Raw genomic sequence first — 12,850 nt, forward strand, 5'->3', positions numbered from 1 at the left:
GAATCACATTCAGCCGTTTGATCGTCTGCTAAAAGTTTCCAGTTTGTGTTTTGAAGTGAACAGAAATATGTGTAACCTACACGAATAAAGTCAAGACTCAAGTTCTCACAGATTTAATCGATCATCAGTAAAAATAAAACCATAAACTGCTCCTCATTCTTTATTTGAACATGAGCTGAAAAACTGCTTCCAAATCCAGCAACTCATCAGGATATAACGACTCCTAATCACATTTCAAAGCAGAGAGAATCAGTTTCTGCGGCAGAAACACACAATCGTACATCTAAAACACAACTGATATTTTCCTGTGAAGCTGGATTTTACAAAATTATTTCTCTGTTTGTTAGATTAAACAGATTAAACATGAGAAAAACTGTTTCATCTTCATTATTTCCATCAAATCTTCAATAATCAAAGCTTAAACTGCTGACTGGGAGCCTAGGAGGGGTTTAACAGTCAGGGAACAGCGTCCTCTGGTGGCTGGGGGAGGGACTGCAGCTGAGCTCAGTACAGCTTCATGGAGGCCTCAAACAGCCGGCTAAGGTCCTCCTCTGTGTGCGCTCTGGGGGACAGTTTGGTCACTCGCTCCTGGAAGCAAAGCAGCAGAATCAATCACATGAATTTCCACCAATAAATCAATACATCAATCAATAAGACTTCCTTCTAAAGGACTCAGGAACAGGCTGAGCCGGGCTTAGGCCTTCTGGACGGGGACTTGGACCCACCTGAGGGATGGTTCCTTTCACCAGCGCTGGGATGTCGTCTTTGGTGTATCCTACAGCTCCCAGTCCGTCCTCCACCTGCAGCTCAAACAGGAGCTGACGCAGCATGTCGGCCAAAACTGAACCCGCATCCTCCGGCTTCACCTGCCGGATATCTGCACCTGAACGCAGCACAGAGTCTGTAACTGCGCCTGAACGTAGCACAGAGTCTGTAACTGCGCCTGAACGTAGCACAGAGTCTGTAACTGCACCTGAACGCAGCACAGAGTCTGTTACTGCACCTGAACGTAGCACAGTCTGTTACTGCACCTGAACGCAGCACAGAGTCTGTTACTGCACCTGAACGTAGCACAGAGTCTGTTACTGCACCTGAAGGCAGCACAGATTCTTTGATGAATGAAGCGAGTTTTGGTGAATTTGGGTATTTTATGGTTAATAATGAAGAATAAAGTGCTGCTGCTGTCAAAAAAAATCCTTAATTTTAAGAATTAATCGTACCTTAAACTTCTTAAAGGTCCACTGAGGCCTTAAAAACCCTTAAACCTTATTGCTGAATACCTTAAATAGTCTTAAATGCCCAAAAAGTCTCTTCCCTGGATGCATTTAAGGACCCACTGACTGCCTTGGATGTTTGGGTTTTCCTGGTTGTTGGATATTTCTCTGCAGTTTATTTCTGTCATATTTCTAACTGAGTCGTTTTATTTGTCTCGCTCATGTCTGGAAACTTCAAGGTTCAGTTGGAGAAATAAAGTGGAGTCTAGTTACAGTCTGTATCATACTGAATCAAATCTGACAGTACAATGTGAAGCTATGGCATGTGAGGCATTCAGGTACCGAGGATCTCTGCGGCCTCCAGGTGGCGCTCCGGACACATTGGGGCCGTGAAGTTGAAGACGGCCGGAGACGTGAGGACGACGGAGAGTCCATGAGGCTGAAAACACAAAGTTCAACACAATGTTTCTTCTTCAAACTTTATTTAAAAGCTGCACAAGTAAGTTTGAGGCAGTCGACTGCTTCAGTGCAGATCTGCGTGATGTTCCTCAGGGAACCAGCTTGGGTCACTGCTCAAATCAGCTCCCGATTCTCTGCATAGTTCACAGATCTGACAGCTCATCCAGATGAGAGCTGCTTTATTACAAAGGGCCGACCCACAGGACACAAACATTCAGCGTCAGATCCTGTCCACGCACTCCGCTTATGGGGACCACCGCACCCGTGTAAATGTGCACATCGCCGTCGTTTCCTGCACACCATGTAACGCTGCAGGTATTTATTAAAGTCAGTGAGATTCAGAAAGGAATAACTACAGCGTTCTGACAGATGTTCCAGTGTTGTATATGATGGGTGGTGCTGCAGAGCTGTGTGACTGCACTTGTGTTCATTATGGATCGATATCTGACTCCAAATCTGAAACAGCTCCATTATTGTGGCTCTGTTGCGAGCTCTGACAGGGAAACTCCTACAAATCCATATTTAATGATGTGAGCTGCAGAAATAACTGTGTCCATGGGACAGGCTCACAAACACTCTGCACCACAGCAACGCCCCGTTTGGAGTTAGAAAGCTGCAGCTGGGATTGGAAGCAGAGGGTCAGTTTGTGGAAGCAGCAGGTCTTAGAGCACACGTGTTTGCAGCAGTTTTCCTTTCACAACACAAAACTTTGGGACGAGAGTATTTAAATGAATCGTAGGTTTGCTGCACGCAGTTTAACAGTTAACCTAAGACTGAGAAAAAGCATGTGTAATTCTGGCTTTGGCTCGGTCCTGTAACTCTGTAGCTGAGTCCCTCTCTGCTCCTCTGCAATCGAACCAGCAGAACTGAACTGAGTTTCAAGTTTTTAGCTCAGAACTAAAATGTCTCAGTGGCGCACAGGCAGAGCGATTTTCATATAGCTTCTTCTCTCTGTCAGAGTCGTAGAAACGTATCAAACTGCAGCTGTTAACGTGACTGTTTGTGTGTCAGGCTTTAATGAGTACCTGCAGCCTCACACAGCCTGCAGAAAAGCCTTCACGAACTCGGGGACGGCTCGGGATCTGACGGGAAATCGTGTTCATGGTGCAGCTCAGCTGCTCCTCACGGAGCTCGGTCTGTAATGATGCAGCTCTCCTCCGGATGAATCCTGAGCTCAGTCTCAGTCCTCAGGACAAACACTGACCGTCCCTCAGCCTCCTCTCACTGGTCACGAGTAAACCTGAGGATCATTTCTGTGGCGACATCACCCCCCCCCCTCCCACCAGGTGTGCTTGTTTCTGAGCTGCTGAGCTGTGACGCTCTCACAGGTAATTACTGAAATTAACTGACTGCATCTCTGTGTAGAAATGTTAGAACACCCAAAGAACCTTCCATTCCCACATTTAGGTGCACACGTTACTAAATCTGAGCCTAAATATCACGATAGCAGCTCATTTCACTTTTATTAACTTTCTTGCATGAAAAACTCTTCAAGTGAAAACTGAATTTTATCCCACTGAGCAAACTATGGACATTTTATTTCCTCTGTTGGAAAATAAAGTGGACACCTGCAGCACTGCACCCCTGATCTCTGCCTAGAACATCTGTTTTCAGGTCCAGCTGTGATGTGAGCTATGATCACTCACCACCAGGGGGTGCTCCACGTTGTAGCCCTTGGCTGAGTGACTCTTGACGTTTCCTGCGATGGGATAGGACATCCCGTGACTGAGGGAAGGAACCACAGACAGGTTTGTTCAGAGACGCAGGGTGAAAGCAGACAAAACAGCTTTTCATTTCCTGTGAAGGCCACAGCAGGAGGCACGTCTGACCCCAACTCAACAAAGGTGGAGACGAGGCTTTAGAGCCTGGATCTAATCTGCAGTGCTTTGTCTGAAGCAGGAAGATACGCTCCTAGAGTGTCCTTAAAGTTTTAATGTGATGCCATTAAAGTGTTAAAAAAAACACCTGAAATCACAGGAGCCATTTAAAAACCAGGATCAGCTGTAGAAACAGAGCCATGATCCAAAGCCTGATTTCCAATTTCGTTCCCGAGGACACTGATTAAGTTTGTGGGAAGTGAAGCGTGCAGTCTGACACACACTGAACAACCTTTCAGTTTCAGGCCTTTCACAGGAAATCAGCTGATGAGCCCCAACAAGCTGCAGGTTAACAGGAAATTATGGGATGTTTCTCACCACAGGTGAACGCCGGCATTCCCAAAGCCGATCCCGGCAAACACGCTGGCCAAATGCATGCTGGACCGAGCCTCCAGGTCCTCGGGGTCCCGCACAGCTCTGTTATTAACCAAGCAACTAATCAATCAATCAATCAATCAATCAATCAATCAGCCAACCAACCAACCAACCTCCGGCTGTAGCTCACTCTAACCCAAACCTGTGGATCAAAGTTCATCTTGTTCTTTGGAAGCACAGACAGAGATCTCTACCTTGCTTTCAGATGGGCCGTACCGTTTCATGTACTTGGCGACTATGTGGAGGGCGTGGCGGGACCAGACGTCACTGATGGGGTTGCTGCCCTGGTAGGCGGGACGGTTGATGGGGTTGGTGGGGCAGGGGCTCCTCTGGTCGTAGGGCAGTGCGGTGTACGACTCCAGAGCGTGGCTGAAGGGCAGAGATCGATCAGGGTGATGGAAGCGTTCTTGCCTCAGGGAGGCAGTAACTCCAAGAAACTGAAGGGAACACTCCATCGTCACAGCCAAACATTTCACCAGCTCAGGTCCAGATCGGGGCTCAAGTTTGGCTTTTTGCTCACGTGCTCGCCACTGCTGCTGGCGCGAGACGGTACCTACAGCCTGTTCGGGCCACACATGAAGTCCAGCTCCTCTGGGATGCCACGTCCATACGTGCTGTCACAGGAAGCTTTGTGGCGTCTTAGGGATCATTTCATTCATCAGTGTGCGATCCAAGTGTTCCCTTCATGTTCCTGAGCACCGCCCAACAAATAATTGTGAACAAATTGTAAAAAAAATCTGTCTTACGTGTAAGTTGGATAAAATCTTTTTACTGTAATAATGATGATGATGAATTTCAAAATGAAATTAGCAGAAAACAGTAAACGAATAAACATCCTTGAGGACACACAGACCAGAGGACGTCGAAGCCGCTGTTAGCGGCGACTCTCTCGGGCATGCTCAGTGTGTGCAGCGGGTCCACGATGCCTAGCGTGGGTCTGATGGCTCTGCTGGCGATACCTAAGCATAAACAGCCAATCACAGCTCAGTGGGTCTGCATCATGGATGATAAATAACGTTTCCTGAACAGCAGCTGGGTTTCTATTGGCTGATTTATGATTTCTATTAAATCTTCATTGATTCACTTTCTAAAGCAGCTCAGTAAAATCCATGAGTTTCACTGCACTCATGTCCCTGTTTTTCACCTGTTTTTACCCATTTTTTTTTTTTTTTTTTACCTGTTTTGGCTTTCAGGGGTTCGTAGTCGAAGATGGCGACCCCGGTGGTTTCGCTGCCGGTGCCTGCAGTCGTGGGAACTGGACACAAAAAACTAAAGTCAACCACAAAGATGAGGAGGAAGGACAAAAGCGGGACATGTCGTACCTGCGACCAGCGGCTTCACGGCTCCGCCCACTGGCTTCCCTTTCCCAATTGGAGCATTGACAAAGTCCAAGAAGTCAGCGTCGGGGTGACACGCGTACAGATTGGCCGCTTTACATGTGTCGATCACTGAGCCGCCACCCACCGCCACGAACACGTCGAAGGAGTTGTTCTTAGCGAAGGAGATGGCATCTTTAAAGCTGAAAGCCAGGAGAGACGGAGCTTACTCACTTCACTTATTGATCACCTTATTGATTTCCTGCCACGACACGGCCGTTTCCAACAGGAACGTGTTTCATGATCCTTTCATGGACTTGCTCTAGAATTCCATTCAGCTTTTTCAGATGATGACTTTTTGATGCTTCGCTCCTGTTTTTTTTTTTTTTTTTTTTTTTGGATTGATCAGATTTAAAATAAGCATGACTTTATTAAAGAATCAGCTGATTTTACAGCCACAGAGAGCCTGCGTTAGTTGGTAATCACCGTGGTGATCCTCGTGATCTCTGACTGGGGTTTCAGGTCGTGGCTGTGATGGACATCGACCTCATTGGACTCACCTGGAGTCTGTGGGTTCGACCCGGACGTCGTCGTACACTTTGTACTCGACTCTGTTCTTCACCAGAGACTCGAGGACAGCCTTCACTGGAGGGAGGCGGGACAAGTTCCTGTCCGTCATCACGCAGACGTTCTTAGCCCCGAGGTTCTGCAGGTCCTGCACAAGGTTATTATCATTAATGAAAATAACAAAAACTGAAAAAACATTTTTATTAACTGAAATAAATAAAAACGATAACTGAAACTGTATTGTGTGCTTACAAAACTTAGAGCTCGAGAAATGTAACTACACTTCGGGTCCACGCAGCACGCAACGAATGTGATTGGCTTGTTCGTGAACTTTTTGCCACAGTTTTGGAACTTATCAATGAGAGAATAACTATCAGGAATAATAATCATCAATATAAGGACTCAAAAAATGTGAGGAAATTCCTGGAGGGAGACTGCTGAAACTATCGAAATGGATGTGAGGAAATGAAGAAAGTGAAAAAAAATAAAAAGAGAGACAAATATGTTTGCAGCCAAACAAAAAAAACTGACCACAAAGATTGAGGACCAAGGAGGGGAAAAAGTCCGAGCATTTTTGGTTTCTGTCGGCTGGCACTGCATATAAAACACCAGCACATGACCACAAGGTAATTAACACTCATAATCCAGCTCACACAAGCAGAGACGCGGCAACGGCGTTCACCACTTGCGTAGGTTGTGTACAGAGGCCCCGCAAAGACCCAGCACAGAAGTCCACAGAATCAGGATCAGACAATCAGATGATCCTGAATCAGACGAAGAGTTTTGTCTCATTTGTGAGTTCCTGGATTTGGACTCGAAGTGAACAGCTGGAAGCTCACTTTGGCTCTGAGAGATGAGCTTTGACTAGAAGTATAAAAAAATCATCTTTAGCGCTCCAACAGTTTGTCTCCTGTTGGAGTGTTAAAGACTTCCTCCTCTAGACACCACCGGAGCCACCGCTGGGGCTCAGCGACGGTCCCGACGGGAGCGGCTGAGGATGTTTCCGGGTGACGGTCCTGCCTGACAACCTGTTTCTCTTTCATTCAGTTTCCTTCATTTTCAGGCTCACTCTGACACATGTTTGGACACTTCAGCGTGAGAAGATTTTATCAGAAGGAACGGAACATTAAACCCTCACAAAACCTGAATGTCCAGGGTTGAGACCAGGAAGCAGAGCTGCAGTCTTACACGCCTCTCTGCAGCTTCCCCCAAAACCCCATCCCCACAGAGTCGGTGCTGCTCCCAGACCACCAAAAAACAAAGCTAAAATCAACAAAAAACTATCTAAGCATAAAAATTTACACAGAAAAAACAATATAACATCCTGCACTGCACCAACGAGTAAAACAGTCATGTGAATTTTTAAATATTAGGTCTCTGAGTCCCTGTTCCATTCCAGCTTATTAATTAGCCAAAGACCCAGACAGAGTTTTAATTCATTTGAAAGCTTGACGCTTAGTCTTGTCCACCCTAAATGGAAAACTCAAACACCTGTTTTATTTATTATCTATCGTCTGATTTAGTGTTCAGTTCAGATAAAATCATTATAGTGGGTGATTTTAACATCCATGTAGATGCTGAGAATGACAGCCTCAACACTGCATTTAATCTATTGTTAGATTCAACTGGCTTCTCTTAAAATGTAAAGGAGCCCACCCACCACTTTAATCATACTCTGGATCTTGTCCTGACATATGGCATAGAAACTGAAGACTTAACAGTATTCCCTGAAAGCCCCCTCCTGTCTGATCATTTCTTAGTAACATTTACATTTACTTTAATGGATTACACAGCAGTGGGGAATAAGTTTTATTACAGTAGAAGTCTTTCTGAAAGTGCTGTAAATAAGTTTAAGGATCTAATTCTTCATTATTATGCTCTTCAGTGCCAACACAGTGCAGAGCAGCTACCTAAACTCTGCTCCCAGTGAGGTCGATTATCTCGTCAATAGTTTTACATCCTCACTGCGTATAACTTTGGATACTGTGGCTCCTCTGAAAAGGAAAGCTTCAAATCAGAAGTGCCTGACTCCGTGGTATAATTCACAAACGCACAGCTTAAAGCAGATAACCCGCAAGCTGGAGAGGGAATGGCGTCTCACTAAATTAGAAGATGCTCATTTAGCCTGGAAAAAGAGTTTGTTGCTCTATAAAAAAGCCCTCCGTAAAGCTAGGACATCTTACTGTTCATCATTAATTGAAGAAAATAAGAACAACCCCAGGTTTCTTTTCAGCACTGTAGCCAGGCTGACAAAGAGTCAGAGCTCTGTAGAGCCGAGTATTCCTTTCACATTAACTAGTAGTGACTTCATGGATTTCTTTAAATCCTTGAAAGAGTAGTTGTAAAACAGCTAACTGATCATCTGCAGAGGAACGGTTTATTTGAAGAGTTTCAGTCAGGTTTCAGAATTCATCACAGTACAGAAACAGCATTAGTGAAGGTTACAAATGATCTTCTTACAGCCTCTGACAGTGGACTCATCTCTGTTCTTGTCCTGTTGGACCTCAGTGCAGCTTTTGATACTGTTGACCATAACATTTTATTACAGAGATTAGAGCTTGCTATAAGTATTAAAGGTACTGCACTGCAGTGGTTTGAATCATATTTATCTAATAGACTCCAATTTGTTCATGTAAATGGGGAGTCTTCTTCACACACTAAGGTTAATTATGGAGTTCCACAGGGTTCTGTGCTAGGACCAATTTTATTTACATTATACATGCTTCCCTTAGGCAGTATTATTATAATACACCACTCTGTATTTAACCATTAATTATTCATCTCTGCTGGAGGTTTCTTCCTGTTAAGAGTTTTTCTTTCCCGCTGAAGTGAACAGTCATTTTGACTGTTGGGTTTTCTCTGTAATTATTGTAGGGTCTTTGCCATACATCATAATGTGCCTTGAGGTGACCGTTTGTTGTGATTTGGTGCTATATAAATAAAACGGAATTGAACAGACTTTTTGGAGCAGATGCTGCTGAATGAGCAGGTTAATGAATCTGTCCGCACTGTGACAGGAATCCAGCTGCTTTTCAAGACTTTAATCTGACCAATCAGAGGGTATTTCATCAGCTGACACAGGAAAGGGTGATGAAGAGGGTTACCATGCCGATCTCTCTGCTGACTCCTCCTCCATAGCGGATGCTGGTACTCGCCATCTGAAGGAAAAAACAGAGAAGTGAGAGCAGCTCTTCTTCTTCTCAGAGTTTCAGAGACTCCGCACGCTTCCACTCAAATGCCACCTTTGGACCTGGGGGTCCTAGATCAGCAGATCAAGCCTCAATAAAGCTTTAACAGGTGAGCCCATTACAATAAATAAATAAACTAATGATTTGAGTCTCTGGGGACTGATTCACTGCTGGAGCCTCTACTGGACACCAGAGGAACTGCAGACTTCATGCTGCCTTCATTTTCATTCTAATTAACAATTTCCTAATTCCTTTAATAAGTTCAGCTTTAAATGAACCTTTGAACTGTGAGCAGCTCTGACAGTTTCAGCTTCTTGTGGAGAAGAAATGCTCTGACTCTGATGATGAGCCACTCTCAGTGATTTCCTGAGGATTTTTACACATGAACACACAGAGACAACCGTTATTGGGACAGATGTGGACATGAAAACGGACCAATGGGAGACTCTGCACACACACAGATGGTTTGTGGTCGGCTGAAACCATCAGAGACTCGTGTGAACGTGGCAGTAACTTTATTAATGAGTTACATCTTCTGATGCGTCAAAGCTGAGCTGCTTAAATCAGATGCTTTTTAAACAGTCTGGTGTGACGTTACCTCGAAGGCATAGTCGGTTTTCCGGACTGTGCAGGGAACAGCTCCAACATCTGCAGAGAAAAAAAAACAAAAAACAAAACATGCATCAATTATTGATCCATGTTCTGTGCACGTCACACGTTATGGTGATTGATGAGCGCAGGTTACCCTGGTGGAAGGTGCTGGAGTGAGCAGGACATCTGCACCTGTTCACAGTCACACACAGAGACACACAGTCACAATTCTGCACATTCAGAGCAGCAAAGAACCTGACCTCACAGCCTAACAAACACCCTGAAGCTTCCAGAGCTGATTTCAGACCAGGGGGCGGGCACTTTGACCCTGCTCCTAGGTAAGGCACAGTATGTGATTGGCTGGTTTCAAAGAGCAGAGAGTTTGAACCACAGGGCGCTGCTCAGCCCGCTCAGGTGCAGCTTCACACCTGTACCTGGTCTCCTGTGCTCGCAGAAAACAATCAAATTCCGCCTTTTTTTTTTTTTTTAAAAGCCGAACTCAGACTGGAGCCACAGGTGACCACAGGCGAGTCTCGGCTAAAAAAAGAAGAAAAAAAAATCTTCCCCACGTGTCACAGGTGAGCCGAATTTTAAAGGGCCCCCCTCTGATCCAGAACCCACGGCCTCCTGAGCTCTTCCCTCAGTGAAACCGAACTTTAACCGGAAACCTCTAAAACTGAGCGGTTTCTGAGCGGACTCTGGCGCACTCCGCCTCCGCCGAACTTACGCCGCGCGCTGCAGCTGCCTGAGCAGGTGAACGACTCGGTCCCGACCCGCCATGTTCGCGTGTGACCTCGGCACCGAGCACGTCACCCCGGTCAGCAGTTTCGTTGGCGGTCGGCAAACGGTGAAATGATGCGTCGCTGCCACCTGCTGTTCGGGAGGACCGAGACCGGAACTTGGCCTGGAGAGCTATTCTGAAATAAAGCACTCAGGTCCAGTTTGGTGTCGTTGAGGTTCGGATCAGCCTCCTGTGCCTGACAGTGAAACCAAGCGTGCGTGGTCTCATGTTCCCAGTTTAAACCAGTGTTCCCAGTCTGAGTGCTCATGTCCTCCCTCGTGCTGCATCCTCATCATCCTCTCCCTTCTTCCTGCCTTTGTGATGGAGGTGCTGGTGTCCATCATACTGGCTCTGGAAGTGCTCCTGGATCTGAACACACGGCTGATCTTAATGCTTTCACGTGCACTGAGCAGCTGGAAGCACTGATGACATCACTGATTCCTGAACTCTGGAACAAGGAGTGTTGCTCTGCATTGATTGGCTGAATTCTTCAGTGTGTCTGAGTCCCTGGAAGTCTACGCTGGGTGTGGGTTTAAAGTGCTTGTTCTTCATCTCCAGTAATGTGAAACCATCCAGGGTGGTGCTGTAGGTAATGTAACTGCTGTAGGTCCACCTGCTGCTCCCGCAGCTCCTCCTTTCTCTCAGTGAGGGTGGAGAATGTCTCAGATCCTGAGATCTGCTCGGTGCTTCAGTGTGAGCTGCTCTGATCTCCACCTGTGATGTTGGGGTCGTTTTGACCACACCTGTGGAGACTCTTGGATGCAGGTTAACCTGCGGAGACTCATACCTGCTGCTGAATCGCATGTTGCACACCTGTTCACCCGTACATGCAACTTTCAAAGAAGTCACTTCCAGCCAAACACCTCATTATATTTAACACTTCCTTGTCACCCTCTCATCGGACCACAGCCAGAGAAACTTGACTTCTTTCACTTTTTCCAGCTCTTATAGTCTGAGCTTGATGTCACCTCCGGCACATTGACGCAGGAGCAGCTCTGCTTTCATGCAGTTTTATCTTTTTATCCTTCAACGCCTCTTAGCTCTTTGATTTATTTTGACATCTGTTGCTTGTAATTTAATTTATTTTAATTAACTTTTTACTGCATTGCACACATTTCCCATTCATTGTCTCCTGCTTCTCTGGGTCATGGTTGTGGAGGTTTTCCTGGAGGGGACGCAGGGGTGTAGTCTCTGGGATGGCCCGGCCTCTCCTCCTGTTTGAACATGAAACCTCTGATTAATTTGTGCTGTCAGTTTTTTTTTCATCTTTCTGTGAATCTTGTAATCCTCCTGTTAGATGTGAGCTGAGGCTTCCTGCAGTTAACGGGAATGTCACACAGGCTGCTTTAATGTTTTCTATGAACTTTTATTCCACAGACAAACCAACACACAATCCTGCTCACAGAACCACTTTGTTTTCCAAATGAAGACACAGATGAAGGACCTCTAACTCTGTTTTTTTTTTTTTCCCCCTGTCGTAGATTCTGTGTTTCTGAAAGGTCAGAGGTCACTGCAGCTGGACAGAAAGGTGAGGAGGAGATTTAAAGACTCGGACAGACTTGCAGTGAAGCTGAGAGTGAGGAGACGCACTGACCTTTAAACAAGCAGCAGCGTGGCCTTTGCTCCGTTTCCTTTGGTTTCACAATTTCTTTTCTTCTTTTTTCATTTGATGACAAGAGTCCACTGAAGCAGCATGTGATTAAAGATCGTTTCTGATTTATCAAAGGGGAACTCCAACATCAACATCTGTAACATGTGTTACAGCTGATGAGCCCCAACAATCCATATCCTGGAAGAAAACTCAGAAATGAATTCACTAAAAGTCTGAAGATCTGCTGCTAATTTAAATGGAAATAATTCTCAGGAGGTTTCCATCCATCCATCATATGGTAAATGGACTAGCTCTTATATAGCGCTTTTCTACTCAGTCAGAGCACTCAAAGCGCTTACACAACATGTTTACATTTACCCATGCACTCACATTCATACAAGCACTTCCATGTTTAAACTAAGCTAAGTGCTTTTAATTAACTAGCATTCACACACATTCATACTCCGACAGGATGGTCAGAGAGCAACTTGGGGTTAAGTATCTTGCCCAAGGATACATTGGCATGTAGCCTGGAGTAGCCAGGAATCGAACCGCTGACCTTCCGATCAGTAGGTGACCTGCTCTACCTACTGAGCTACAGCCACCCCTATCATCCATCCATCCATCCATCCATCCACCCACACTATATTGCCAAAAGTAATCACTTGTCTGTTTTCACACGCATATGAACTTAAGTGACATCCTATTCATACAGTGAGGTCGATTATCTCGTCAATAGTTTTACATCCTCACTGCGTACGACTTTGGATACTGTGGCTCCTCTGAAAAGGAAAGCTTCAAATCAGAAGTGCCTGACTCCGTGGTATAATTCACAAACGCACAGCTTAAAGCAGATAACCTGTAAGCTGGAGAGGGAATGGCGTCTCAATA

The 12,850-nt window shown here is 45.6% G+C and overlaps 1 protein-coding gene across 1 annotated transcript; it reads right to left on the reverse strand.

Annotated features, from left to right (window-relative positions):
- Positions 1–97: 97 nt before the first annotated feature.
- Positions 98–10,415, reverse strand: adhfe1 (alcohol dehydrogenase iron containing 1). The gene is made up of 14 exons (XM_030751057.1): positions 10,315–10,415; positions 9,742–9,779; positions 9,595–9,644; positions 8,913–8,966; positions 5,802–5,956; positions 5,248–5,444; positions 5,103–5,180; positions 4,779–4,884; positions 4,142–4,294; positions 3,869–3,967; positions 3,320–3,398; positions 1,557–1,653; positions 726–883; positions 98–588 (listed from the first exon to the last, which is right to left on the reverse strand). The coding sequence occupies exons 1-14, from the start codon at positions 10,365–10,367 to the stop codon at positions 505–507; spliced, it is 1,401 nt and encodes a 466-aa protein (XP_030606917.1). The 5' UTR covers positions 10,368–10,415; the 3' UTR covers positions 98–504.
- Positions 10,416–12,850: the final 2,435 nt, after the last annotated feature.

This window comes from Archocentrus centrarchus, chromosome 17, assembly GCF_007364275.1.
Source record: "Archocentrus centrarchus isolate MPI-CPG fArcCen1 chromosome 17, fArcCen1, whole genome shotgun sequence".
Taxonomy (NCBI): Eukaryota; Metazoa; Chordata; class Actinopteri; order Cichliformes; family Cichlidae; genus Archocentrus; species Archocentrus centrarchus.